This window comes from Tigriopus californicus, chromosome 8 (genome assembly GCF_007210705.1).
Source record: "Tigriopus californicus strain San Diego chromosome 8, Tcal_SD_v2.1, whole genome shotgun sequence".
Taxonomy (NCBI): domain Eukaryota; kingdom Metazoa; phylum Arthropoda; class Copepoda; order Harpacticoida; family Harpacticidae; genus Tigriopus; species Tigriopus californicus.
The window spans coordinates 3,256,054-3,283,722 of NC_081447.1; the positions used below are offsets into that span (position 1 = coordinate 3,256,054).

The 27,669-nt window shown below is 43.3% G+C and overlaps 1 protein-coding gene and 1 long non-coding RNA gene across 4 annotated transcripts; both read left to right on the plus strand.

The window, feature by feature from the left end:
- The first annotated feature begins 1,369 nt into the window (after window positions 1-1,369).
- Window positions 1,370-3,964, plus strand: LOC131885670 (transcription factor Sox-3-like). The gene is made up of 2 exons (XM_059233784.1): window positions 1,370-1,964; window positions 2,249-3,964. Exons 1-2 carry the CDS (start codon window positions 1,710-1,712, stop codon window positions 3,299-3,301), a joined length of 1,308 nt encoding a protein of 435 aa, XP_059089767.1. The 5' UTR covers window positions 1,370-1,709; the 3' UTR covers window positions 3,302-3,964.
- An 858-nt stretch (window positions 3,965-4,822) lies between these two features.
- Window positions 4,823-7,545, plus strand: LOC131885249 (uncharacterized). 3 transcript variants are annotated; one of them, XR_009373813.1, is made up of 4 exons: window positions 4,823-5,143; window positions 5,388-5,533; window positions 5,616-6,102; window positions 6,411-7,545. It is a non-coding gene; the product is annotated as an uncharacterized LOC131885249 (long non-coding RNA). The 3 variants fall into 3 exon arrangements; XR_009373811.1 differs by lacking the exon at window positions 6,411-7,545 and having other exon boundaries at window positions 5,616-6,378; XR_009373812.1 differs by lacking the exons at window positions 4,823-5,143; window positions 6,411-7,545 and adding an exon at window positions 5,194-5,320 and having other exon boundaries at window positions 5,616-6,380.
- The last annotated feature ends 20,124 nt before the right edge of the window (window positions 7,546-27,669 follow it).

The window sequence follows — 27,669 nt, forward strand, 5'->3', positions numbered from 1 at the left end:
TCTGTCTCTATTTAGTAATGTTTACATCATTGGGCCGAGCAATATCATAAACATTTATTGACATTTTCCACAACGATTTTTGGCCACAATGCAAGCTTCAATGCCCTCAGGACTTTCATCATGACAGGTACGTTCATGATACACCAAGTATATGTGTGTGTGTTTGTGTTAGCCCTTAGGGCTTTAAAATCATTGCTAAGAAAGAAAATTTCTTTGTAGTATCCAGATATTATCCCAACAAAACCACAAATTACGCTCGATACTTATTCCCGTGCAATGAAACGTGCTAACAAGAATTGAAGCCGTTGCCACTTGCCAAAATATCCATAATACCAAAGCTCACTCCCCATGATTGATGAATTGAACAGCAAGACTTTGGGGACAGTAATGAAGTCATATTTGGTAGCTTTTTTTTTGCTTTGGTTGGGTTTGAGGTCTGTAGGCCGAGAGCTCTGTTCCTTCTTCTTTCCACTCTCGCCAGTCTGGCGATCCCAACCAAAGATACTTTTATGGTTAATGACGTGGGTTATGGTCGCTCGGTGGTCTGGCAGATAAAACAATAATGAAACCTCATTCTCGTGGTGTTGGACATGGCCACTGTACCTTTTACCATCTACCATCTACCATCTTTTGTGACCAAGATCCGAGCTGTGGAAAAGTAAGAAATGTTAATAAAAAAAGAGGTCTTGTGGCTGGTTCGACTTGTGGTCAGAGTGGAGAAATATGAGAGCCGACTTGTCAAATGATAAGAACATCCAAGATGATGAAGGGGGATGAAACTGATCCGGTTCGGAACTCATTCACAGATATGATTGGATCATAACTTGGACCTACTGGATCATCATGGTGGGTGTTTATTGATCAAACATAATCAAAGACCGTCCGTATTTACCAAAGCGGAACAGTAAAAACTCTCAAATCTTTTGATCCTGGGCTCTTCAAAGGTCTGGAGGGACAAACATTATCTTACGATTCTTATCAAACGGGACCTCCCAGCGTCCAATTTCCAGCGTTCCGCGTGTTCATAAAAGAATCAATGACCCGGCCATTTCAAAAAGCCGACGAGAGAGTACGCAAAAGTGTGCGTTTCTCCTTGAAAACCCTTCACTCGTCAGCTTCTTTCGTTTTTTCCCGATTCCATTGGATCCTCGGCGTCTCTCTCAAATCTGGCTTCTCCTCTCTCTCTGCGTCTCTCTCTTATCAGCTCTCCTTCCGCTCTCTCCCTTTTTTCTGACAACGGTTCGTTCGTTCGCTCGTTCGTTCTCTCGTTCGTTGGTTCGGTGAGTTCCGTTCAAAGTGATTTCGATCATGTCATCAATGGGCTGTCTCCGGAGCGGTTCGCCGATATTCACTGATTTTTGACGCGCTATCGAGGAAAGGGAAGAAACGAGGGGTAAAAAAGCCGGGGCTTGAACTTGTTCCGTTCGGTTCGGTTTTGAGGAGGATTCCGATACTCGGAGAGCAGGAAGGAAGGAAGGGGCGCTAATTTTTTGACAAAAGCGTAGGTTTCTCCAAGTAACTCACCAGTCAGGCTTTGACCGCCAATCCCCGTGCAAATGCGTTGACTATTTTTCTACTTCACCTACTTTTGTACAAGAAGATTCGTCGTCTCCAAGACAGAAAAAAAGAACCACCCGTTTCTCTTTTTATACATCACAATTCAACTTGATTGATTCATTTTGCTTGGCTCCAAGAGTGCTTCTCTCATCATGGCAACGACCACCAACGACCAAATTCAGCTCCTCCACAACCACCAACATAACCAGAACACTGAATACTACTTCCATCGACAACACGAGCAATATTTCCATCACAACAATAACAACAACCACCAGAACAATTGCGACAACAACGAAATCAATGGACAGTTCCATGTTTTGGGTGATGTGGTTTTTGGCAGTCTCATGGTGGATGCTAATTCATCCACACCCTACACCGATGCCACTCAAGTTAGCCAAGCTCAGGTAAGATTATTCTTCCCTATTCACTCAACTCACGTGTCTTAATCGAACAGAAGAGTCTGTTTGGCCAGTTGAGATTACGGAAAAAATCAACAAAAAAGAGAAATGGCCTCTTATCAATGGCATTGTTGACCTGGTTAATGCCAAATTCCAACGAATGACAAACTGGTAACTTTGAACTATAGTAAACATACATATTCGGAGACTAGCGATCAGCTTCACTGTAAAACTGCTCAGAGATTGCCCACAAGTATTTTGAGCGTATTTTTTTTTCTTCATATTTATAGACGAAGAAACATCCACCCAATCATATCAAGCGTCCCATGAATGCTTTCATGGTTTGGTCTCAGATCGAAAGAAGAAAGATCATCGAGATCCAGCCTGACATTCACAACGCCGAGATCTCCAAGAACTTGGGCAAGAAATGGAAACGACTCACGGACGAGGAGAGACAGCCTTTCATTTTGGAGGCCGAGAGGTTGAGGCTGTTGCACATGCAAGAATACCCGGACTACAAGTACCGTCCTCGCAAGCGGAATCGGACCAATCCGGCCGCCGTCATTCAAGATCCCGATCAGATCTTGGCCAAGAAAGAGGATCCTCTTAGGTGTCATGCGTCTTGGAACGGGCACAAGATCAAATATGGAACCCATCGGGTGGTGGACTCGGACAATCGACTCCGAGTTCGGCTCACCATCGATTCCCAATTCAAGTCGGCATTGAAGAATTCTCAGCAATTCGTGGCATTGCAGCCTGCATCATCGCCAGCTCATGTTCCATCTAGTCCGTCGTCCAGTCCCAGTTCGCCCGAGTCCCACTCGCTGTATGAGGAGCCCAAGTTTCTGGTCAATATGGGTTATCCCACCGTTTCGGTCTCGAACCCAAGTTCCCCGGCCTCGCCGACCTCGTTCTTTGCCGAGGACCAACCCCATGCCAGAGTCAATATGGTCACGTCCACCCCCGTCAAGACTGAGTACATTCAATTGCAACAAGCCCTGCCGGCTGGAGACACGCCAGCCTCGCTGGATGACCTCGATGGCCTTACCGACCTCCTTCAACCGCAAATGACCTCAAATCTCAACCAAACAACTGCCGCCATGACCAATCCGAGCGGGGATGTCAGTTTCAACACGTCCTACACTGAATTGACCTCGCCCAGTTTGTCCTCGACTTGCTCCAGCACATCCTCCTCCGCTTCTTCTGCAATGAATTTGTCATCTAATGACACGAACCACTCATATTCAAATCCGTCGTTCCAATTTGCGAATGACTTGGCCGAGTTCCTCCATGACTATGATCCCAAATACGAATCTTGGGTGGACAACTCATTTGTACTTTAAGCACTGCCCATCCCTTCTCATTCTCGTTCGGATCCCGTTTTAAACGTATCTTTGCATCTTACCGCGTAATTCAAAATTACTGAAAACACACCAAAACCAACGCTAAACTTCAGCAACGCCGCCTTTCATCAAATCTTAAACTCAAACACACGAGCGAAACCGCCGCATTATTTTTTATGGTCGCCATATTTTTGTGGGCAATTCCTTTCTGACGATTTTTTGTATTCACGAACTGAAAGCAAAGACGGCAAACAACCATGAGTCAATCTCGTAACATAATGATGCACAATGAACATACGAATCAAATTTAACCCTTCAATGGAAAGCGACTTATTTTTACGGTCGAAATCGAGAGTCTTTCTTCAACAGTCTTTTGTTCGCAAATACGTACTTGATATGATTATGGAGCAGATATCTTCAAGGGCTACGAATAATGATTGCCATAAATAATTTCCCATTTTCTGATCATTGTTCTCTAGGACTATATTATTTCCAATTTTATATATAAGATGAGAATAGCGTTCTATTACTTGCGTTTTTATTGCTAGATTTATTATGATCATTGTAAAAAGAATATTCTTACTACATTATTACATTATGAACATCAATATCATTATTACAACGTCTTCTATCTTACTTCTCGAAATACAAATACTCTTTTTTACAAGTCTCGTGGTGGTTGCCAATAAAAAGTAGACAACTAGAGTAAAACCATATGTAGAGTCAGTCGAAGAAACCGCATTGTTCTCCACTGGATAATGAACCTATTCATAGGCTAAAATATAAACTTGGGACATTTTCTCCCCAATCCCAATAACGTACGTAGTTCTGTCTAAAATTGAAGAGGTACGTTTCGCCAAAATAATTATCGCTAATAACCTGTGAGTAGTGAGCACCCTGTTGCAAGCATTCAGGAGAGGAATTTTTCGACATTTTTAGCCCAGACTAACACTACTAGCACCACTGATTGTCCAAATTGACAACAATCTTAAATTTTCATTCCTTATTTTTTCCTATCGGCGAGCGTAACACAAAAAAACAATAACAACAAAGTTATCCTGGATGAGATTTAGAAAGTCATTTGCTTCTGTTTGGATGCCCCACTTGTTCGTGTTCTGCTAAAATGAGCAAAGTCGCAAATTTATTGTTTGATTATTCAGCCCTTTCATCTACCTCCATCCATTACGTGGCATCCTTCAAAACAGAGGAGCCAAAAAGTAGCAAATTTGGGGAGGATAAGAAGCTTCCAAGTACGAAGAGATGCCAAAGAGAGCGGTGTTGCCTTTCGTTTTCGCCCCTATGAAAGAACAGGAAGCCAGTCCGATTTTTTGCTCCATTCCCTTTCCAACACTTTTGACAGATATGGGCTATTTGGGCGACCAAATTAAAACGACGCTGTCTTTCCCGTTCTCAAAACATCACCACATTTGGCGAGATTTACGGAGGTTGCTCTGTCCACGCAGTAGAAGTACCGCCAATAAACTCATTTTCTTCATTTTCGTGCACTGTGCAGCTAGTGAATGAAGGGAAAGCACAGCGTACTATATTCGAAAATGGCGGTTAAAAGCGAATTCGATTTGGTCAGTAGCATCGCTAGATTGACTTAAAGTGTTGTTAATTGGAACGAAGATTGAGTGCAAACTACAGAAAAAGGGTCCGACCAACAATGTCCTTGACGAGAAGGCAAGAAGATGCTTCTTGATTGTTGTTTGATGGTTGTGGCGAGTGCGAAGGGAGCCATTTCATTACCCGAAAGGGGCCCTTCCGGCCATTCCTAGAGGCGCCACTTTAAAATGACATTCGAATAATTCTCCAAACGAATCCGTTCAATTTCAACTTGAGGTACTTTTCTCATGTTACTAGATCCACATATCACTCGATGAGGCCGTCTGATTTGCTGCATTGTGCGGCACTTTGGGCTTGGATGTTTTCTTAGTAGGTGGCATTAGGACTAATATTATGGATGTCTCGTAAATATGAAGTAAAGGAGGAACCGGAGGGATTAATGACTCGATGGAGGTGCCATAACATCAAATATGTGTCAACATAAATTCGACCCAGTGATAGCTTTGTTCCATGTTTCCAGATGCAAATCCAAATTCGAACAGGTTCCACTTTCCACTGTTAGAAATATGATATCCCCAAAGGATTTTCCGGAACGCAGGGATGCATTTTTGTAATCTCGACTGACTAAAACAAGCATAGTTTTTAACGATTTTGAAAGCCTCAAAGGTGGGTGGATGCCAATCGAATTTTGCGAGTGTGGGTCCACATTTTTTGCCGAGTTCTAATTGCTTTTCTCCCCCTATTTAAGTGCGAGGTGATTAGAATTCTTTTGGAACTCCAACGGCAATCCGTATCGCCAAATGACTTTTCCATCAAAATGTCGTGAAAAACAGACCAAAAGTAATAACAGAGTACTCTTCGGTTGTTGGACATGCTCTTCTAGAGTTGAACTCCAATACCCACATTTTACGGAGCTTGTTGTAGATCTCCGGATCAATGCTTTAATTCTAAACATGTGAAATAAACCCCTGTGTTTATTGTAAGTTCGCTATCGAGAAGAAGCCACGAAGTCTCTGCTTGAAGAACATCTGAACAAGTTTTGTTCCGATGTTTGTCGATGCTTTTAAAGAGAGCGATGAAAAAGACATTCGAGTTTATGGTCGAAATAACCTCGTCGTAATATTCTTTTCACTTGCAGGCTTTTCTAATACTCTGGGCAAACAAAGGCTAAGGCTGTCTGTGGGCGGATTGAACCTCCCTCGTCTCCTTTCTGGCCTCGAAATGGACCCATCAAGGTGAATACGACGATACTCGGTGGGGGTTGTAAACATTATTTTTTTTTGTTTCCTTGTGAGGAGAGAAATATGCACTCGTACGAATGATGCGACCCTGCTTCTTTTGTCGTGTTTGACTACCGATTACCGACTGAGAACGCATATTTCTGGGGGTATTCATTAGCGATATCACTCCCACCCTGCATGACACACTTCGGGATGTCATGGGTCCTATCTGATTATTGATTGTCGGCATTCCGTGGCTCAAAAGCTACAATTTCCATCACCCCTAGTCTCTCTCTCTCTCTCTTTGTCAATCCACAATGTAGTACAATGTGCTCCTATGCCTGACTACTAGAACTACTTCCTTTGTGGCCAAAGGAAGCGTACGTCCACGTTGGATATCTGCCCGGTATCCCTCGTCATCTCTGGAAGTATTCGCTCTTATCCGCATCAGTGACATTTCTAGGTTTCATCCTGAGAGAGTGAGGTCGTCGAGAGGTCCAGAAATAACCCCTCTCACTCAGGGCTCGGTTTGTTGTCAAATGAAGAGGGGAAGCCGAGGACATGAGAGTCCAATCCATTCACTTGGGGGGCTCACAATCTGACGCCCAAGACCAGTGTGCACTACCTCTGCACACCCCATGAGGGTACACGAGTGGGGATACGCATACATGTTTGCCTGAACTAATCCTATGCTAAGTAGTCATGAGATTCATTAGCTTGGCTTTCTCCCAAGTTGAATGACGGAAATGGAGGAGGAGGAAGAGGGGTGTTTTGTGTGACTGGTTCAGCCCTGTTCTCTTTTCCATTTTGGAGATGCGATGACCCCAATGGAAGATGACGAAGGGGAATGAGTGTCGTGGACTTCTTAACACAAGCTATCCAAAGGCATTGAAGGCTATGTCCTTGGAAGAAAATGTGAGGTTGGTCTGCTGTAAAGGGTCTAGTGGTAGAAAGTTGTTGCCCTGTGAAAATCAAGAAGGCAAGAAAGGATTTCCGATTTCTTTCAAACAATACGTGGTCGATATTGGGTAAGAATTGAAACGAACTTAAAAAGAGCTCCTATCTGAAACTTGATTATTTTGCTACGTCAAGCCTTTTAACATAGGAAAAAGCTAAAATTTGATTTTAATTTCTTTTGGCCCCGGAATATTGAACAATAAAGGGAAAAAAGAAAATGAAGAATCCACACAGTGCAACGGCCTTCTAAAATATATTTGTATCGTTCTGAGCTATCAGAACAAGAAGCTATGGAAACTACATTTATAACGTTTATTACTGCGATTTCAACTCAAACTAACAAACGCCCTCTATCATGCAATATATTGACATTTCCTGAACATTTATGTAAAGCATATTCATACGTGTTGATTGTTTAATATTTAGAAGAAAATATAACCCAAGTGACACTATTTTCCCAAATCCTTGTCCCTACCTAATGGCAAATAGTGAATGGTTCTAACCCCAATTCAACTTCAAAACGTCCATCTAAGAGTGTCCTCTCCATGTAATAACGAAAGAAGTCCATTGTATGCGTACGTACATTTTTGAACAGAAAAGATGACGCTTGGGTCTTTCTCTGTCCTCCCTGTACGGCATAAACACAAAAGAAAATGCAAGTACGGCTTCAAAACCCGAAAGTGGGGCAAAAAACACCCTCAATTTGAAAAGAGCTAATGCTTCCAGTCGGCGTCTAATTCCGATTCAGAGGTCCTTTTGAGCCATAATCGTCGCATGAAGGGTTGATTGTGATCATCCTTGGATCCGCCCATCAATTGTGCCTATGATCATTACGCCGAACTAATGAGACTCTTTTCCCAAACCTTGAACACCCCATGAAGGGCTGATCATTCAATAAAACCCAAGTTTAAAGGCATAAAAAACGAACATGGGTAATGCAATTTTATCCTCTCAGAAGAGGTTTTTTTCTTACCTCAAATCTTGGATATCCGTGAAGTTGAAAGCGGACAGCTGGAGTGCATTCCATCCCAGAAACCATTTGTCGGACCCGCCTCCTCATCATTTATCCCGCCCCTCCGTTGGATATGACTGACCCAATTTTTCCGAATCAATTGCCTAATGAACCATCTGAACTGGCTTAGCTTTTGGGGGGATGGGCGTGTCGATTGGCAGCCACAAATTACACTTCCCTTAGATCGAAATCCTTCCGGATCTAAGCAAACTGGAAACTCTTCAGATGCCCATCAGAGATTCTTTCCCTACCGATAATTGACAAATTTCGTGACACAACCTGGATCCACAAAAAAGACCTGGCCAGGCCCAGGTTTTGTGGAGAAATAGTTCGAAGTCTCGAATTGACAACCTCCTTCATTAAACGACAGAGACAGCTTCCTTTTTTTTCTCGCCATCGATTTGGATTGAGGACAAAATTTTGTTCGTCACGGTAAAAGTCGATATAGAATATTCAACTTGGGGACATGGAATATGTGTAAAAATGTTAGAGATGATTGAATGCTTGTCATGCACCCTGCCACCCCCACCCAAAAAAATCTTCGCAGCCAGCGCCACCAGCCACCTATTTCCTGTCCTTCTACATCTATCCTACGCCTGCCGCCATACAACCACTCAACACCCCACCCACAACCATACGCACTCACTACTCCCACCCTCCGAGTTCGCTCACTGTCCGCTCCATACCAAATCGAATACAAAACGCGGTCCTCTCCCCACCCCCCCCCCCCTCCCAAAACGTCCCTTTTTCTTCATCAGCATATTTTGATACGTCAGACCAAAAAGCCACATCCAAATTAGCACGGCAAACATAAACGATCCTTATCCAACTTGGAAGGTGTTCCATCCATCTGTTTCCACGTCAAGCCACAGATAAAACCATATGTTGACCAAGAAATCAGAACATTTAACATGGAGCAACATTCCATTTTTGGACCAATAAAGACTCTTTTAATGAGTTCCTGGCATTTTCAAGTGCCGATAAGTGTTTTGCATGGTAAACGAGAAAGGAGCGGAAGTACTCGTACGGACTTGGGTATGAAGCATGTCTAGAATGGGAATGATAGGAATAGGCCATTCTGATACAAATGATTTTCATCCAAATTGCAGAGGGTTTGTCAGTAATGATCCGGAACGGAAAATGTGACATGAGAAAATCCCGAAAATCCCATCTCTCCGTTTGGCTTGTCTCTGTTCTCGAAACATAACCCAGCCGGCGTCTTTCCTTGTGCTTGTATGTATCAGGCACTTGAGTCGAAGCCATTCATTTTGATTCAATATTTGAAAAGGGGGGATCTTCACCTCCCCATACATATATACACAGACGTATACAGCAACGTTGCTCGTTCCATGCTACCAAAGGGAACAAAGTAATCCTTATTCGTAGTTCATGAAGGCAAGTCCTTCCGAAGATTTTTTCTTTGAGTTTTCCTTGTGGTTAGGAGGAAAGATCGCAGAGGGCGCCCCATGGAAGTAGTGTGAATGAAGTGTTGTTCTTGTTTCATTTTGGTCGAGCAATGCAGGCACCTCAGATGTAGTTGAACAAAAATTTAATTCACGAAAAAGGTAGTTTGGGCACCTGCATTCTCTTGGCTTTATATTTGATCAACATCACTTTGATAAAAAAATGCAACTAAGTATTCAATCCATTTGACAATAGGTTATCATTGGGGTCAAGTTAAAATTGTATCGTAAATGAAATAGCCCCAAAAATATTGATATTTTGTGGAAAAGACAAAAGGTGTTCATATTGTTATCAACAAAATGTTTCAAAAGATAAGTTCAACGACAACTTTGAGAATATCAACTGATTAGTCCTTAAGTTCATAACTAGTGTCTCCCTCTACATGTCAGCCAGTAACGAAGTTTAGAAACCGGTCCCATAACCTCTATTGAATTTTCAGAATGAGCTCAGGAAAGTCGAGAGAAAAAATAGACAAAGGTTGTGTGGAGACTGGAGGGTGAAATAGTCAATAGAAACGCGAGATCAAACCCAATTTGCACTAGTTTGAACCACTACTACAAAGTTTAGGATTCGTCCAAAAGCGCTACTGAGCACCAAAGTAAAGCTACTGTGTTATGAAGAGAACTACCTGTTACCACAAAGTCATCAATTTTAGATTTAAAATACTTAAACCATAGAACCCCAAATATCAAGTCGCAGGCAACCTCACGCCATGACAAGTCCAAGACAAGTCAAATGGATTGAGAGTCTTTAGCTTTAGAGAGATACTACGTTGTTATGAAGAGCTTTTTTATTCTCTTTCTCCAACCTCCTAATCCGCTCTAGGGTGAGAATAAGGAACATTTGCATTTGAATGTTTGAACTTGTTATCAATTGTCATTGACTGAGTAGACCCATCCTGGGACTCGTACAAACTCGAGGATTTTTACCCTCGATCCAATCCTTTGGTCTCACCCAAGTGACGAGCAATCTTAAATTTGGATTCATAACGACGAGCAATAGGATGTGCCCCAAGGGACCACTTGGCTCATTCTATTTTGATCGCAAATGGGCCAAAGTTGACTTGGTATTCAAAACAACGGCCATGTTTTTGGGGGCATCGCTATTAGAGAGAGAGCGAATTGGATCTTTTTGCCTCCACGAAATCAAGATTTGTAACCCCATTTTGTTCGGGAATGTCAACTATCTTATCACCTGTTTCACCTTCATTTTCACTTGAAGACAATTCTGTAATTGTTCTTTTTCTTTGTGCCTCAAATACTCTTCACCCACTTGGTAAGAAACAATCCCAAATATTCGAAGATAAATCACCGCACACCATACCTACAGTACGATACAAAGGGTCCCCATCGCATCATCTCAATTTGCCCTCGTCTTTCTTTCGCTTCACAAGCCAATTAGTTTGAAAATTCTTTTCGATAGATTTTGTCTCATTTGAATACGGAATTTCTTTCCACTATTTTTGTTCTGTTGATAGAAATTGTTTAAATTCATGGAGAAGGTACGTATGGTACGAAAACCAACCGCCAGGGGAGCTTGCTCCTCTCGGTTTACAAAGAAGAGTTGTCCTTGCCTCGTGCCGCTCTCTGGTGAGCAACCATGGAACTACAGCGCAGATGGTCCTATGCTCATTTGAGAAGTGGTCAGGAGCTCGCTTCGAACCAATATGTGGATTAACATTTAAGCCAGGAGTTAATTGAACGCCAGGAGAAGCACATGAGCCGCCATTCAATGGCCTATTGATCCTTATGGAGAATTCTCATGCAATCATTCATGGCCTGGAATGTGGATTATTTAGCCGAAAGCCCGTACGGTCTAGAAACCAACCCAACACACATCCACATCCAGACAGCCTCTCAGCAAACCCCTTTGACTGACTTTGAACCCATTTATGGCATTAGGTCAACCCATATATCTATTGTTGCAGATTAGAGCGGCACAGGAACCGATCTATCCCATCCATCGGTCTTGGGGCCAAGTCGGGGCTCGACTTTGCCTTGGGCTTCTGCTCTCCCTTCGCCCGATCCTCCTCCTCCTCCTCTCTCATTTGAGTCGAAGCGAGATTTATCGCATTTGATTAACTACATACTGCACAAACGAGCTTAACCCTCCGAATGAACCATGCTGCTCAAATTCTACGTACGCTATGTACGTAGTGTATGTACTATGTACTGTGTGTAGTATGCATGTGTAGGTATATATGTAGTACTGCAGCCATCTCGCACTTACTCATTCGCATCAGTGATGATCAGTAGGGAATTTATAACTTGAACTCTGGGTGCGTTTTTGTGCCTAGGTCCAATGGCTGGAACAATAAATCATGGCAGTTTTTGTCGATTTCCGAACAAATACAGCTGGCAAAGGCGTGAAAGGCCGAAATTCGGCAAGATCGAGCCATTAGTGTTGATGGAGCAACTTGATAAAATCGAACGGCTCTCATTCGGGATGTTGTAACAAGTGTTCAAACTTCCAAAAAGGCTCTATTATTCCCATTTCTAGGTTGATTTTGTGTGTTTGTGGCTTCAAAGCGGGCAAAAAGCAAAGCGTCATAAAGACTCGATCCCACAAAGAGAACTAACCGATCGGTAAACCGCGTTGCCCCTCAAATCATAAATGGGATGACACTTGACAATATTCAGTAATCAATACCCAAAGCCATATTCTCATCGACCACCTTCCATGGAGTAAGAGAAGAGTACTTTGAGAGGTTCAGAGGGGCTGTTTTAGGGGCTTCCATCCAATCCCCCCCTCCGTTAATTCCATCTAGATTCAAGTGGATGTTCCCGTGACGAGGAATTTTCGCTTCTGGTCCATTCATGACACTGTTTACTCCCATCTCTAATAGTCGGACAGAGTGATGGTGGCATCAGTATCAACATCAGCATCGCTATCCTCGCCAATATTTTGAGGAGGAAAGAGACATTACTGTTCCTTGCTGATCGCCCACTCTCTTTCTCGCTCTCTGTTTTGGTGGATCCGGATCTAATGGAATGGAGCTCATTGAAGAGCTGGCGAATGGACTCTACATAATACTACAGTACTTCTGAATAATTTTCATTTGCATGCTTGAGTGCGGCAGGGGTTGACATGGCATTTGATGATGAGATGAGGTGGCTTGACTGCTCCCGCCTGATGCCCTTAATCAGGGGTGGGAAATGATCTTATCTGGAAGAACTGAGCCGTTTTCGGTATGTCGTAGTACTTCGCATCTCCAGCTTGTTAGTTTGCTCATTTTGAGGAGGGGGAAAATGATCCGCATCATTGACACACAACGAAGCCCACTTGATTAAGGAAGGAAATGCCATTTCCCATGCTTTCTCGGACCGGACCCCGCTATTAATGAAATACAAAAAGTGTCACTAAAAGTCCTGGGAATATTTAGAGATTAGAGTAGTTTGAATATTTAGGGAACATAATCATTTGGCAAATTCTCAAGGATTCTGGTCATCAACCCACTTTTAACTAGAGCACCCTCTATGTTCGATGAATGAGAGGCTGGTCATACCTGAAAACCAGCTTAAAGATGAGAATTCTGTCATAAAGGTTTGAAGGATATGGCTGTTAGAAGTGAATTAAATTGACTTCTTTAAAGATGTATTAGGGCAAATTTGACCATTCCTAGCGTTAAATTAGCAGTCATTTGGTAGCAAATTACTGTCCAAAAACGCCTCCCACTCTCAAATTCATTGGAACAAGTTCATTTGCCAAAATATGACAGCCCCGTCACATCCGATCCTGAAGGGTCCCATAGTCGAGCACACCTTCAATATCATTGATCAAGTCCAAGACCCATGGTCCCGTCCAGAAAACCATTAAAAACAGGTTCACTTAGTGCTTGAATGAGGAATTACTCGTGCATATTCATAAGGATGAAAGTATGCAAGAACACGTGGAATTCGTTGAGTTGCCTTCGAAGACAAGAAGAGGGCGAGGGATCGAGCAGAGCTCTGACAGTTATTGAACAATGAACAAATTACAACCCTGAAATACTTTTGGCCTCTCTGTCTCTCTTTCTGCTCCGTCGGGATGAAGACATTGTGCCCAAAGTATCAATTTGCCTCTCATGAGGATGAAGACACTCACTGCTTATGAACGGCCAAAGAATAATAGAGAGATGAGAAAGGGACTCAGTCAGTCCGTCATTCGCCCAGCCCAACATTGGAGCGAGATGGATAGAGTGTCTATGAACGTACTGTACTGTACGTAGGTAGATGGAAGGGAAGAGCGGGGCGAGAAGAGTCCTCGAGCCACTGCATGCTTGGATAGAGAGTCAGTGAAAGACGCTGAATTAAGGGCTTTGAATAACGATGCTGGAATCTTCAATGAGTGGAGCACAAAAAAATGAGCCGAGGGATGAATATGAGTGTTTGAAGCAGTCAAATGAGGCGGGTTTTTGCTCCACACTTTGGGATCTGGGAGAGTCACGAGAACGACTAATGATCCTTCGACAGGTAATGGAGAAGAACTTATTAATTTTGGACTGGAACATCAAGCGCACCAGCCATTGCTCAGGGTCATCATGAGAGACTAGCTTCTGAAGAACCATTGTTGGCAAGCATTGTCTCGTTGGTTCTTCCCCCTAGAAGTGTAGAAAGTGCACGATTTGCGAAATCGATGAAATGTGCGCTTGAAAAGATTTAAAGAAATCTGAAATAGAGACGTATGTTGCAAAAATCTTTTTTTAACATTAAACTATGAACAAGTGAACTTTAAAAAAAACCGGACTATAATTATAAAGATAAAAGCACGACTGGTTAAAAATGGACGACTGTTGTTATAATCAAAACAAGAAATCAAATTCAATGCAAGAACTCTCTCACTTTCAATATTAATACAATTGCACTTTTTCTCCAGTCCAAAACCCGAGAGGGCTTGCTTGGTCTTGGCTGTACAGCCCACCAACGGAATGACATATCACATTGCACATCTCAAGAGTCGGCTAACTCATGTGACAGCGTTGACTCCATGGAATCCGTTGCATCGTCCATCCGAAACTTAATGCGGTAAATACGATCACCAGCCCAAATGATTGCAATTAATTTCGTCCAAGCGGAATCTGTGAATGTCCAAGCTCGCATCAAGATGACCACCACCACCGCAGTCATTATCATTACCATTATCCGAAGAGGCAGAGGAGAAATGCACAAGTTGAGTGAATCTGGGATGTCATGGCGTGTTCCAAGGAAGCATACTAGGACCATGACCAAGCGCAATGAGAAATGCCCATCCATCCACGGAAGCCCAAAGCTCATCGTATGAGTGAAGAGATCATAATAATGATAATGGACAGGTTGGTGCTCTCAACGATTCTCATAAACATTGGCAGCAGTGCATCATCATCATTTCGGAGAGGTGGTCAATGACTACTAAGGTACTAATACTACCTACTACCACTATTATTGCTCGCAGCCCTTAGACGGCGACCCCCAACACCAAGTGATGCTACCACCACCACCACCACCACCACCATCAGCTCACCAGATAGTCCATGATGCCAAGAAGTTCCCGGCTTCGAGCCTTCGAATGAGACCACCGAAATTGAGCAATTATCATGCGACGACGGGGACCATGTTCATGTCAAATAACCACTGACGAGTATCATCATCATCCGACTCACTTGAGCATCCACCAACCACTTGTTGACAACTTGTCTTTTAATTATGGTGAGAGCCATTTAAGTGCACTACGATTTACCCAAAGCCCGGAGGATTATCCAAGGTGACCTCGATTGATATGCGCAAGTCGTCTCGAACGCTAAAGAGCCTCCCCCTCCTCCTCACTTGGACATTAGAGATCCGGGGAGAAATCTGGATTTCCTTCAGTGCAACGAGGTGTGGAAAATGAAGGGTATTTTTGCATGTTCGAGACCCATCACATCAACAAGAGATATGAGTCGTAGATCGAGTAAGCCGTAGGAGAATGACTAGTAGCTGTTGTTGTTGTCGTTGATGTTGTAACAGAAGGAGAAGTAATAGCACTTCTACCAGTATCATTGGTTGTCATGGCGATGGAGGCATTAAACCGACTGCCACTAGCACATTCACTTGATGTACTGTACCACTATTCGTCTTGAGTGAGGTCGCTTCTCCCCACCGCTGTGACTTAATTATTGACGCGAATGAAAAATGGCATTCGAAACGAGATATGAAATCTAGAGTATCTGGAGTAATTTGAGCAAACAAAAATAATCATTCCATCCCGCGGAAATATGAACGAACGAGAACATGCACTTACAAGTAGTAGGGTGTGGATCTTCCGCTCAATTCTGAAACCAGATCGACTAAATGACCTTGGCGGGTGTCTTTGAACAAAACAGAAGAAAGACGATGGAATCCCATAAAATAGATCGACTTTTGCGGCGTTTCAAATCATCAACCGCACGGTGGTCAAAATACAGTAGTAACGACATCTCGCACTAGATGTACCCTATTTCACGCAGGTGCCTCAAGCAATACTAAAGTGTAAGGTATGCACGAGCATTGAATTTGTCTTTACTTGATTAAAGATGTTTGTGAAACCGAACCGATTGGAAATGAATTGCGTCCATATTTTCCAGGCAAAACTAGAGGCTTGCCTACAGCATGTCTGTGATAGGATTTGCTTTAAAAAATTGGTCATTTCGAGCATCTGCCAAGACATTCGGCCAATGGCGGCGATGTGAACGAGAATCGTGTCCGACATGGATTTCAGTTATCTGTTGTTAACTATACCATCACGATGGTTATCGACGTAATGGACCCCAAAAATGTCATTAATCCTATGAGAACGAGACGAGAGCCATGCCTCGTCCAACCACTCAGTCCAAGTGCCATTCTACGAACAATAAGGACAGGCCATTTTTGGCTTGTGTTGTGTTTGACACCTTGGAAGAAAAAAAAATATTAATGATCTTCCAAGACAGTTGGTTGATCATTGGGGGACCCTGTGAAGTTGTGGAATTTGCAGTTGTTCCAAACGCATGCCTTGGGCTCAAAGAAGAGCATCCATCCCCACACGAGATTGACTAGCATCCACCGTCATTGGAATGGTCCAATTCTCCGATTGATGGCCTAACAAGGGCTTTGAAATGAAGTGAAAATTCTTGAGTTCAAGTCTTTGGAATCCATTTTGACGACAGCTCAGACTCAGAGTCTGTCTTATTTCTTTCAAAATCAAACCACACAGATTGAGCTGAACAGCAGTTGGGTCTTGAGATCAAACACAATCAAGTTGGGTAAAAGATTCCTCAGCCTGCAATTAAAGAGGATAATTGCGAAAGCTCAGAAAACTGGTTGGTTGGTCGGTTGCTCGGCTGGTCGGTAACCTACCAACCCGCTCCAATGGACCAAGGCACACGGGGCATACCGTTCAAGTGCATTTCTACGTTTCAATCGCAGGGTGATTTGGAATTAGGTCCCTGAATATGCATGGGGCAAATTTGAGGCACAATTAAGTCGGCCATGGTTGTGCTTCTGAATATGGTCTTTGCGCACTGACAGAATATACAAGATTTGACTCGAGCGAGACCCAAAGACTGAATCTCCCCGTATGCACTGTGTGAAAGTGAGCCCACGACCATTGAGCTATTAAAGCAAATCTTCGGTTGCAAATGTTTCTTGCCCTTGATATTCGAATTAACATTTAATTGCCCCGAAGAGCCACCACCACGACTAACACTACCACCACCAACGTCATCCTAGTGATTGCTGGCAAGTTCCTGCACTAGATTGATGGACATGAGAAACAATCAATCCCTAAGTTGCACTCTTTGAATAATTACATTCACCTTCTGGATTCGGCGAACTGGATTTGCACCTGAACTAGAACCGGGGTCATAATTTATCGCTATAAGTTAGGTCAGCAGGTGGATTTTTTGCTAACCCATATTCTTTTCTCATGCTAATAGGGTGCTTCTTTGAGCTACTTTCGCGGTTCAGATTACTTGGATTTAGTGCCAGCATCGTCCCTCGTTTCTGGGAAGATGACACCTTTTTTGAGGCCAGATCAGTGGCCAGCATCTGGAATCTACATGCATAAGATCAGACTGGCTTTGGCGTAAGCCAAAGGGCTCGAATGAAGTGGTTTAGGATGACTTGGTGACTTAATGCGGCCCATTCAAGCGCTAAGGTGATGGAATGAAGTTTATTGGATCTCAAAGCGAATTTAGTAGCACCATGAAATAATTCTCGTTCGGATGGGTGCGTGCCTCACTTCCAGTGTATTGGAAGATCAAAACATGCATGTCATTGCTGGCAAAATTTACTTAACAATCACGGCTTAATTCGAGATCTTCCATCTTGGTCTGGACTGCAGTGTCGCTGAAATAAACTCGATTGGACCTTGACGCCAACTACTTTCAATTAACACTTGACTAGGTTTCAGTGAGGTCCAAAATCTATATTCCGCACGTGAACGAATAACACACAGCACAGATAATCGCGAAACCTAGTCAAGTGTTACCCATTTTACACGATTTCTAAAAGTTGTTCATTTCGGCAACTCTGAAAAGACAACCCGAGCTAAATCGCTTCAACGATTCTTGGGGTTTGAGTGGTCGGCCTCGGCTTGGCCAAAATCCCATCTCGAGCCAAATAGAACCTCTTGAAAGACGTGGCAGGAAGAGCTCTATTGAAAAGGAATGAGAGATGAAGAGCGAATATCATGATGCGCTTCGCACCTGTTTCTCTATCTGACAACGAATCAGCGAGTCATTGTCTTAATAGTCGCAATCAAATAATAGATGTGTCAAATGCCGTCGTGTCACTTCTCAAGTACTGATCTGTGTACATATACACACAACATGTTAATGTACGGTAGAATGCAGAGACTGTAGTACTCTCGCCTGGCATGTGAATCGAGGCCAAGTCTCTACATCCAAAATCGAAAAAGCACAACCCAAAACCCACCCCTCAAGTTGGTGATTACTTTCAGCAATAGCAAAGGAAGCCTTGCCAGTGAATTTGGCGAGTCGTATGCACGTTGTTGTGGCATAAAAACCAAATTGGCATAATGGCCTGCCCCGAGAAACGAGGGGAGTCTACCTTGCAAAAGATAGACGCAACTTCAGGGGCCACGGTCTAGCTTGGTTAAGGTACTTTGGATCTCGTACTACTCCGTGGTACACAGTGATCAGAATATTCACATTCGGGTTGATGCAGGGCCTTCTAGCTATCGGGGTAGTTATCTTGACTTTTATTTTTTCATTCTCAATTAATAGTCTGAACCCAGCGTGAGATTTTTGTGCTCGACAAAAAATTGCTGAATAGTCGTTCGACTCTGAACAGCTCTCGCGGATGAATATCAAATTTGAATTCGTGAGACGAGGGGGCTTCTTTGCAATTGTTCTAGCCGAGATTGCGAATCTATCTTGGCTTGAACACCGAGTTTCTCCTCATTTCATCCAACCAAATGGGATGCTAAAATCACTGCAACATACGGATCTGCCCACTTTGCCCATCATCCTCGATACTATGCCATTGGTATTGATGTCATTATCGGCTAACTCAGGAGCGGCCAATCTTACCTTCCCGTTTATATCCTCACCCCTCTGACTCAATCTCTCACAAGTAACCAACTGTACGTACAAGTTAATGCTTGTGAGCACAACAGAAGCTCGGTTCGAGTTCCGTTCGAATTACAGGAGCAAACATCCTGAAGTCCAGCTAAAATGCAGCATCACGGTTTCTTCTTGCATGAATATCCTTGAGTCCATCCAAACATGTCTCAAGTCTTGATACAGGCTGAATTTAGTCTTTGAGCACTCAATAGATCTAAATAACGAGCCAAAAGCAATCCACGTAGCGATCCAGCATCTCATTCATTCAGTTGCTAGTTCAGTGTGTGGCATGTCTTGTGTAGGTCAGAAACCGTTTCAAGGACCCAGTCACACCACCACCCTCCTGTCTTATTGTATACAGCATCCATCCTCGATGAGAAGAGCATGGGAGGATGGAGCCGGAGAGTGCCAGAGAGTCATTCGATTTGTCTGGAAACTCTCCATCTTTGTCTTTCATGACGAGAATGACTTCAATGGATCGCCATTCTCGTCACGTTCCCCGGGTCTCTTCCTACAGAAATATGGAAAGCCCGCTTGTGACGAGGATTTCAAGTTGAGTGATGTAAGAGCAGCAGGCCACCAACAAGGAATCTTTCCCATCCTGTCATGCAAGACTTCAAATTGAGGTTGGTAGAAATGGCCCTTGGACTGTATTTCTCGTCACTATTGTAGAATAAGAATTTGGATATAACAATCAACATCGAACAATGGAGAAATATGCTTTTGGTGGCCATGTGAATGTGACCTTGCCATCTTAAAGATCAATAAATACGTTGGCGTCCCCATGAGCAGCCGTACTGTAGGATCGCCTCAGCATATAAAGTGGCGTGACTATCTACAAACTACATATGAACGTCTCTGTAGGCAATTTATCCCTCCCTCCAGTAATTAACCGATGCTCTAAAAATGTCCCGTCTGCAAATTACCTCAATTCGTCATCATTGAAACGAGTGAGTGGACTTAGCGCCAGGCCATCTTTGTCAGTTCGTCGTTCCCTCGGCCCCTCCATATGTCTGTCTACCTAGAATGATGCATGCAACCCATGTTCAACCCTGGAAGACCTACATATATTACCCCCCAAGATCGCCCATCAAACATACTTTGAAACCTTTCCACAGTTATCTGAACTCTGCACGAGGCTCGATGCTCATTTGGGTGTTGATGAGGTGAGTGTCGGCCACAAAAAAAGAAGTATTGTGGTACTGAAAACAAAATTAGAAATGAACTTTAAAAGAGTGCACAAGGCACACTGGCTTTTTATGACTTACTTCTCTCGCAGGAAGTCGAACTTGGTCGCAGATTCCCACTAGGCCAGGATAATATGAAGTAGTTGGCTCAGCTTGTTCCTCATGCTCGCAAAATGGCAGTATAGTCGTACTAAAGTGTAATTGTATGAAGATCGACCCTTGCGGACATTTCTGGATGTCCAGGGTGCAATTTTTCTCAAAACTCGGGCAACATGGCCAAAAATGGGTATTTAAGTTTACGGCTCGTAAAAATCAAATTCTTGGGGCTATTTCTGAGCCATATGTACTACCATCGAAAAAAAACTCAATGGCACTCCATAATTGGTAGATAGTAATTATGGCCTGAAAAAATGCCCTCATAGCGTTCTAAAGAATTTGTCTGCCCATTCCTGTCATCATGCCTACAGTGCTAGTCTTTGAGAATTCTGATATCAACTTCCTTTCCCTTGAACATTTCTTGATAATGAAGCAAAGTCAAAGCTAAAATGGGCTAAAATCAGACCTGATATCTCAAATTCAGAAACAGCTTTCACTACTAATCAAATTAAGGTTGCGTTGAACCAGTATCAAAAGTTCCGATAAGGAGAGCTTGAAATTGGAAGATGAATAATTCGAATCGTTGATGATCTTTCGCTTACTTTTGAAGTTTTAAGAAAGAAAATTAGGGAAAGGCGAAAACATCTCGTAGGGTTGAGCATCAATTTGACATATGATTCTATAGATTTAGGGTTGGCCATGTTTGCAGTTACAAGGGTAGAGGTTGTCGAGAGGTGCTAAAGACAGGTGGTGAGACAATAGGAGTTGTGGGAGTAGATGCAAGGGAAGAAAAACAACATCCAGGGAGGGAGATGTCTGTCAGCAAAAATGAAGGTTTCCCTTTGAATCCATAGACATGCATTCCCCCTTCACCCTATCCAATTCAAATCAGACGTGTTACGAAATCTGTCTGGGGTTCTGCTTGGTTCCTTTCTGGAACACGTTTCTTAAACCTTCCACTCATTACAAGGTGCATGACAATCCTTTGAAATGAGAGACAGTCCAGGAGGACACATTTGTTGCCCTTGAAGCATGTAGCCTGCTGGGTCCCGTTGGTCCCAATGATGAGGATGGCTTGGAAGAAAGACGAACAAGTTTACACTTGGATGCAAACACAGTTTCATGTGTGTCTTCTCGGTAAATATTGTTCCAAAGAGCTTATTCCAAACAATCCCACGCCAACCCTTTCTTAGGTCGTTGTCCAATATGACGCGTAGTCGAAACAAGATAATTCGCAAAAGGTTTCAATGTCGCAGAAAATGACTGTGCACCGAAAAGCTGGATTGTCTTCTTGGTGGTCATTTGTCACAGCCATTGTTACATTTGAAGTCTCAGATGCCAAATCTTAAGCCGCTTGTGACAAAACATGAAAATTGATCCTACAACAAATTGCAAAAGTCGGATTATTTGGCAACGGCATCCAGACAAACCCAGTCGACTGGGATTGTCAGGTTAAAATAGTCCAATGCCATGCTAGACCACCTCTGAGAATTCTTCAATAAAGCCCATTTGAGGAAGGGAACCGCTCTAGAATGATCATCGTCATCATCATCATCATCATTGTTCCTTTGCAGGCAAGGAAGGTAACACTCCATCCACCCCAAAATCGTTTCACCCTCTCGGAGGGGGGATTACTGGAGACAACATAAGTAACACGTGAGGGGGGTTTGGAACGTGGGCTTCATAATTCACCGATCTTGAGCACCAACAACATTGGATGTCATTGCAAATCACCTTATTCCTGGAATGTCATGCCGATCGCGAGAGCAAACATTCCAGCCATGATTCCAAATTGGAACGGAGACTCGTTAGAGCTGAGGTTCTGGAACTGGGTGGCGATGCACGAGGCTTCATGGCAAGACTTGTTCGTTCCTCACTTGAGCACGCAAACGTCGGGCATTGCCTTGTTTTGTTCGGATCTGTCACGAGTCAATGTGTAAAGTGAAAGACATGTTAATCCATCCACAAAGAACTGAATTTTCTAGCTATACTCTTCGGATTCCGAATCGAGAAGGGGTAGAGAGGCACACTTTGCTCGGTAAATCAAAGTGAACTCTCGCACAAATCCCGTGTTTCCATCACTGCCAAAGACACTCCTCGTTCGGATTGCTTAAATCATTCGTCCTCGAATGAGGACTCGGTATTCAAATGTCAATTCGAGTTGCAAAAAAGGGAAAACATCTAGATATTCCAGGCATTTCGGGAACGTTTTTCCACACAGAGAGCTAAAGCCGAAAAATCAATCGACAAGTGGTCATAAATCCAACGCACCAGGGATGCAAATTAGGGCCGGAATTCCTGGGAATATCCATGAAATTCCTCAGACCGAACTGAAACTGTGGCCATATACATCCGCCTTGGCCGTACTTCCTCAGACCGAACTGAAACTGTGGCCATATTTAAATTGGTGCCAAAACAGAAGAATCTGGCTCCCAAAACAGATAAAGATCACTCCTTGGCTTACTTGTGAGCTCATCCGTGATGCACTCCAGACGAATGTTCAAGAGTCATTAACAGAGTCCAATATTATTTCGAGTGCATGAACAGTTGAACAAAACGAGGAGAAGGTCCGGTTTGGTGCAAGTCGATCATTCATCACATGTCAAAGGAGCTCGTGGCTTAATGGAAGTGTTAAGTGTGGTGCACAACCGCAACAGCAATCGCTTCATGTGCATGGAAGATATCTTGAACAAATAAATACCCTTCCAAGTTTTGCTGGTTATCTCCGAGGGGTGTATCTCTAGGGTGTGTGGAGAAGGTGGAGATTCATGGGCTGGGGCGGAAACTTCGATCATTGAAGGTCGGGATTCGACTGGTGAGGCATTTTCTTCGTGCTTCTCGCATTGTGTTGGCAATGTGCACATGAGGACTAATAATGATGGGTTGCATTCAATAATTATCTCTAATTGCCAACGGTTCATGACCTGTCACACTCAATCACTTGGATTTGGTATGATCGGGCACTTTTCCCAATCTCACTGAACCAAAGAGCAAATTGAGGAACTTTGTGAGCCCCAGAACTTTCCAAGAGCTCAATGCTGATTGTAATCGAGTTATTTATTTTCATGACTTGCTCCAGATGGCGCTGTTGCGGTACAATTTCCAGGACACACGTTTGAATCAGAAATTTGCACACATCTAATCAATTTTCTAGGTACTGTTCAAGCTCATTCAGGCAAACAAGATTTGGCGCTTTGCATGGTCATAAGTCAAGAAGCAAAAATTATGATTTAATAATACCAAACCATCCAACGGTGGTTTATCGCACTAACAGCCAGGACCCACAATGCAACGACTAGGTATCTCACATTAACCGAATGCACTTATTCCTTTATTTTGGCATGAGGAAAAGTTTCCGGGTAGCCTTGGTAATGTCAATGGCGAATTCTTATTGACAAATCTTTCCGCTCCTTCTTGCTTTAATTGCATAAAACTTCATAGATTTTTCCTTTAAAAAATCTATTATTTTCTTGATCAGACCTAACGAATCTAAAACCTGCGGCCAATCAAAGATCCACGAGTCGAAGAATGTGGCCAAATCTTCGTGTCGGTGTGTATTTTTGAGAGCATATTTGACGCTAACTCCGCCAAAAGAACCTCTCCCTCGAGGGGCACGTGTCTCTACCCAGTTAAATGAAGGTGTTCATCTGCTCCTCGATTCGGCTCCATGGAGAAGCCATGCTATTAATGTATTTACCCTTGGCTTCAGCCGTGAGTTCATCCACTCATCCAGCTCTCCTCCACCAAATCCACACACCCCGACAACCCAACCATGACGATGGATGACGACCATGAGCCCTTTGTCGGATTCCTGCAAAAATTATAATCACCCCCTCCCTCCGAGATCCTCGGCTCCGTTCATCTTGCCTCCCCTTGAACTCCACACAAGATTTCGAGGCCAGGCAACACATTCACACACGTCAATTGTGTATTGCAATTTACATTGGAGAGCTACTCAAGGTGCTTCAAAAGACAATGAGCTAAACTAACCAGAATTTTTACACTTCTCTAATGGCTAGAGATGTGACTCATTGTATCTCTCCTAAAGGCTGTTTTGTTCCGGGATATTTTCGGGTCTCGAGTAGCCAAAATTAATTGATAGCAAGCCGTTTTTGGTAAGCTCATAAATATCAACCAAGAATTCGGGGAATGGATTCGATCTGAAGGTATTCCGGCACATCCACGCTGGCAACAATTAAACATCACCGTCTTGGACTATTTCTAATAACTTAACTGACCCGTACATATTTGACCCGTTTTTCAACGTGAAAACAGCCAGGTTCATTGACTCCAGACTTTTTAGACTCTTTAAAGTGGGCATAACACGTCTCCCAATGCTGGGGTTGGAAGTTAGAAATGCATTCAAATGGCTCCTCACATCCAGCCCGTCAACGAGCAAGCAAGGTGGCAGATGTGAGTGAGGATGGTGTGAGTGTCCAATAGGAACGGGGATCGGAGGAGTCCCACAACCCTCAAGATACGAGATTGGAAAGTGGCGAACGAACGACCAAGGAGAGCACCTGCTCAACCCCACTAACTAAGCTCGAAGTAGCGCCTTTCGAATGTTTTGTGTGTATTCACACAAGTTGGCATATGGGCACCCGTGGATTCGAATTTAGATCCTGTACAAACTGTACACCGATATACTCGTCTGCTCACCCAATTGTGTCATTCCCGCTCGGTTTGATCCGACTAGTCAGCCGGTTTGGGCCACAGGCCAAGAGATCCCATCGGAATCAGATTATCAAACCCCCATGGTGTTTGACCTAGAGTGAAAATGAAAAGGGTTCACGGGCACACACATTAAACACTGGACTAGCATGGATTTAGCAAACCTAGAGTGACAGCTGACACATTGAACACACCAGTCACCCTTATATTTAACTAACTAAACAGGCTAGGAGAAATGCCAAACAAGACTCGAACCTGTTCCGAAAGTATGCATGGTGACTGGAAAGATGAAGAAAAGAGTTCCCAAAGGATTAACCACAGCCCACAGAGCTTCTCGGAATCCGCTCGTAGAACATGTGAGGACTCCCTAGCCCCGCTCCATTAGACACAATTTGCTATTGAACCATTTGAGTTGATGGTTGGTTGTTGGTGGTGGTTGGTAGTTGGCTTTCATAAATGACCCGCAATCAAGTCGCTACTCCACCCGACCGACACTGAAGAGTTTCTAATGGATAAACCTAGTAAGTAAACCCATTTTGTCAGTCCCGAGGAGAGGTGGATTTAAGCCTCCCGAGATGCGTCAAGAAAGTGCCAGACAATGGCGGAATTGACATAGGAACCCTGAAATTAGGGTGCCGGGAATGGAAGCATTTTAATTAGGGGTTGGAATGTCAAAATCTGGACCAGAGAAATTTCATGAGGCGTTTCCAAATTTGGAATTATCATGTGTCCACGCCGAGTTTGGCGTGGTCGTAATACATACAGTACAGTACACACGGATCAATGGAGTGCTCGATCCGACTCAATAGTTCTTATTCTCGTTAACCCTTCCATGATGATCATTCCATCCAAGTAGTATGTCTGGAAATTTCAAGCACCCCCAGTTTGAATGAACGACCAAAGCGTCCCCTCGTCAGCTCATTTTTTTGAATGGCTTTTGAACCCCGCGTTTCGGGAAATCGCTGCCAATGAGAGGTGGTGATGTGGCTTGGCATGTTACGAATATGTATGATATAAAATCCTGTCAGTCAGTCTGGAATATGTGTCTGTGTATGGGGTGTGTGTATTTTATTGGAGCTGTGACAAGGGGCTAAATAAATAATGCGACGACGAGCCGAGAAGCGATTTCACATTTCTAATCTCCGGCTCATATTCTTCGTGCAACATTCAATCCCTTGGAAATTATGGTGTTTCAGAAAGCGATTAAGAATTCAATGTGAGGCAAAAACCGTCGAACAGAGTGATTCATCCCATGTGTTTTGGTTTTTGCTGGGCTTTTCTTTAATTCTCCGAGCTCCATTGGCCAAATTCACCATCAAGTCTGAGGTTACGAGGATTTTTATGAAACGATGTCGACATTAATTATAAGGTTGGGGGAAATTTCTCCACATGCAATGATGAGCAGTTCAATGCATAAAAAACTCCTTCGGATTCAGCCATTGGTGGACCTTTTGCATTGCCACTCTCGATTCTTTTTTACACGAGATCCATCACTTCAAGGCACATGATTGTAATTTATAATGAATCCAAGAAAGTCAGTAATGAGAGCAGCATCCATCGCCTCAGACACATAGCACAATTAGGAGGGCAACAATCCATGAATGATCAGAAAGCTCGAAATCCTAAGCGTTAATCCATAATTTCCTCGAGCGACACCTCGGCGTTCCCTAATATGCCAATCATGCATGGACACATTACATATGTGAAACTGAGCCAGTCACGATCGGATCGAATAGGTCAGTGTCCAAGAGGATTGAGAACCTGTCCTTTTCGGAGATGATGTCCGGACACAAGTTATCTTTCGCACCTTATTGGCCATAGCCAAATATCCCTTTGGAGTACTGGCGACCACACCCCCTTTTGTGCGACTCCCGGCCAATTGCCATCAACGACGGGAGCTGACAAAGGAGCGGCTCAATCTGGATCACCATCTTTATGCAACAGCCAAAATTTTCTACGGTCACCGCTAACAAATTGCTCCTCACCTTTTTATTCTTTTGAGTGCACTGAAACAAATCTAGTCAACTCACTCGTCATATCAGAATTCAATTCATCTATATTTTAAAGATTATAACGAATAATTCCTTGAGTCACAAAATAAGAAAATTAGAATGATAATTGGTCCTTAATCAATTTTGATCCATTGTCGCCTGTCCATCCTGCCCAAAAAATGCAACACATTGCTTTCATCGTAAGTTAGAAAAAAAAACATCTGAAAAGGGTCTCCTGTTTTGTGAGACTTCCTTTCGAGTCTTGCCCGGATTAATTGGAAACTAGATATAGTATCGGGTTTTTGCTTTCGTTTTTCACGTAGCTGGAGGGTAAAAGGGGGACATTTTAATACGGGGTATCTGATGGTGGTTCAAGGTATGGAAATCGGACAAATTATCAGCTATAAGAATGTAAATCGCCTTTGGTTCTCCCCATTAAATCGAACCACCAGGGAAACGACCAACCACACATTAAGGTCCTGAAGGCCCTTTAAAACATGGAAGTCTCACAGTTTTCAACATTTCCAACAAGTATGAAGCACTATAATTATTCACTAAAATGGACTTTCTTCCCAGATTGAAGGTGCCCATTGGATCAATCAGACATGCTATAATTAGTTCAAATCCGTTTTTTAACTGGGACGTAGTATTGGATCACATAACTACGTA

Bases quoted from the DNA above. Each gene is read 5' to 3' on its own strand.
- LOC131885670 (XM_059233784.1), top strand. From the start codon at position 1,710: ATGGCAACGACCACCAACGACCAAATTCAGCTCCTCCACAACCACCAA. The intron at 1,965-2,248 runs GTAAGATTATTC...TCATATTTATAG, and splicing joins CTCAAGTTAGCCAAGCTCAG to ACGAAGAAACATCCACCCAA.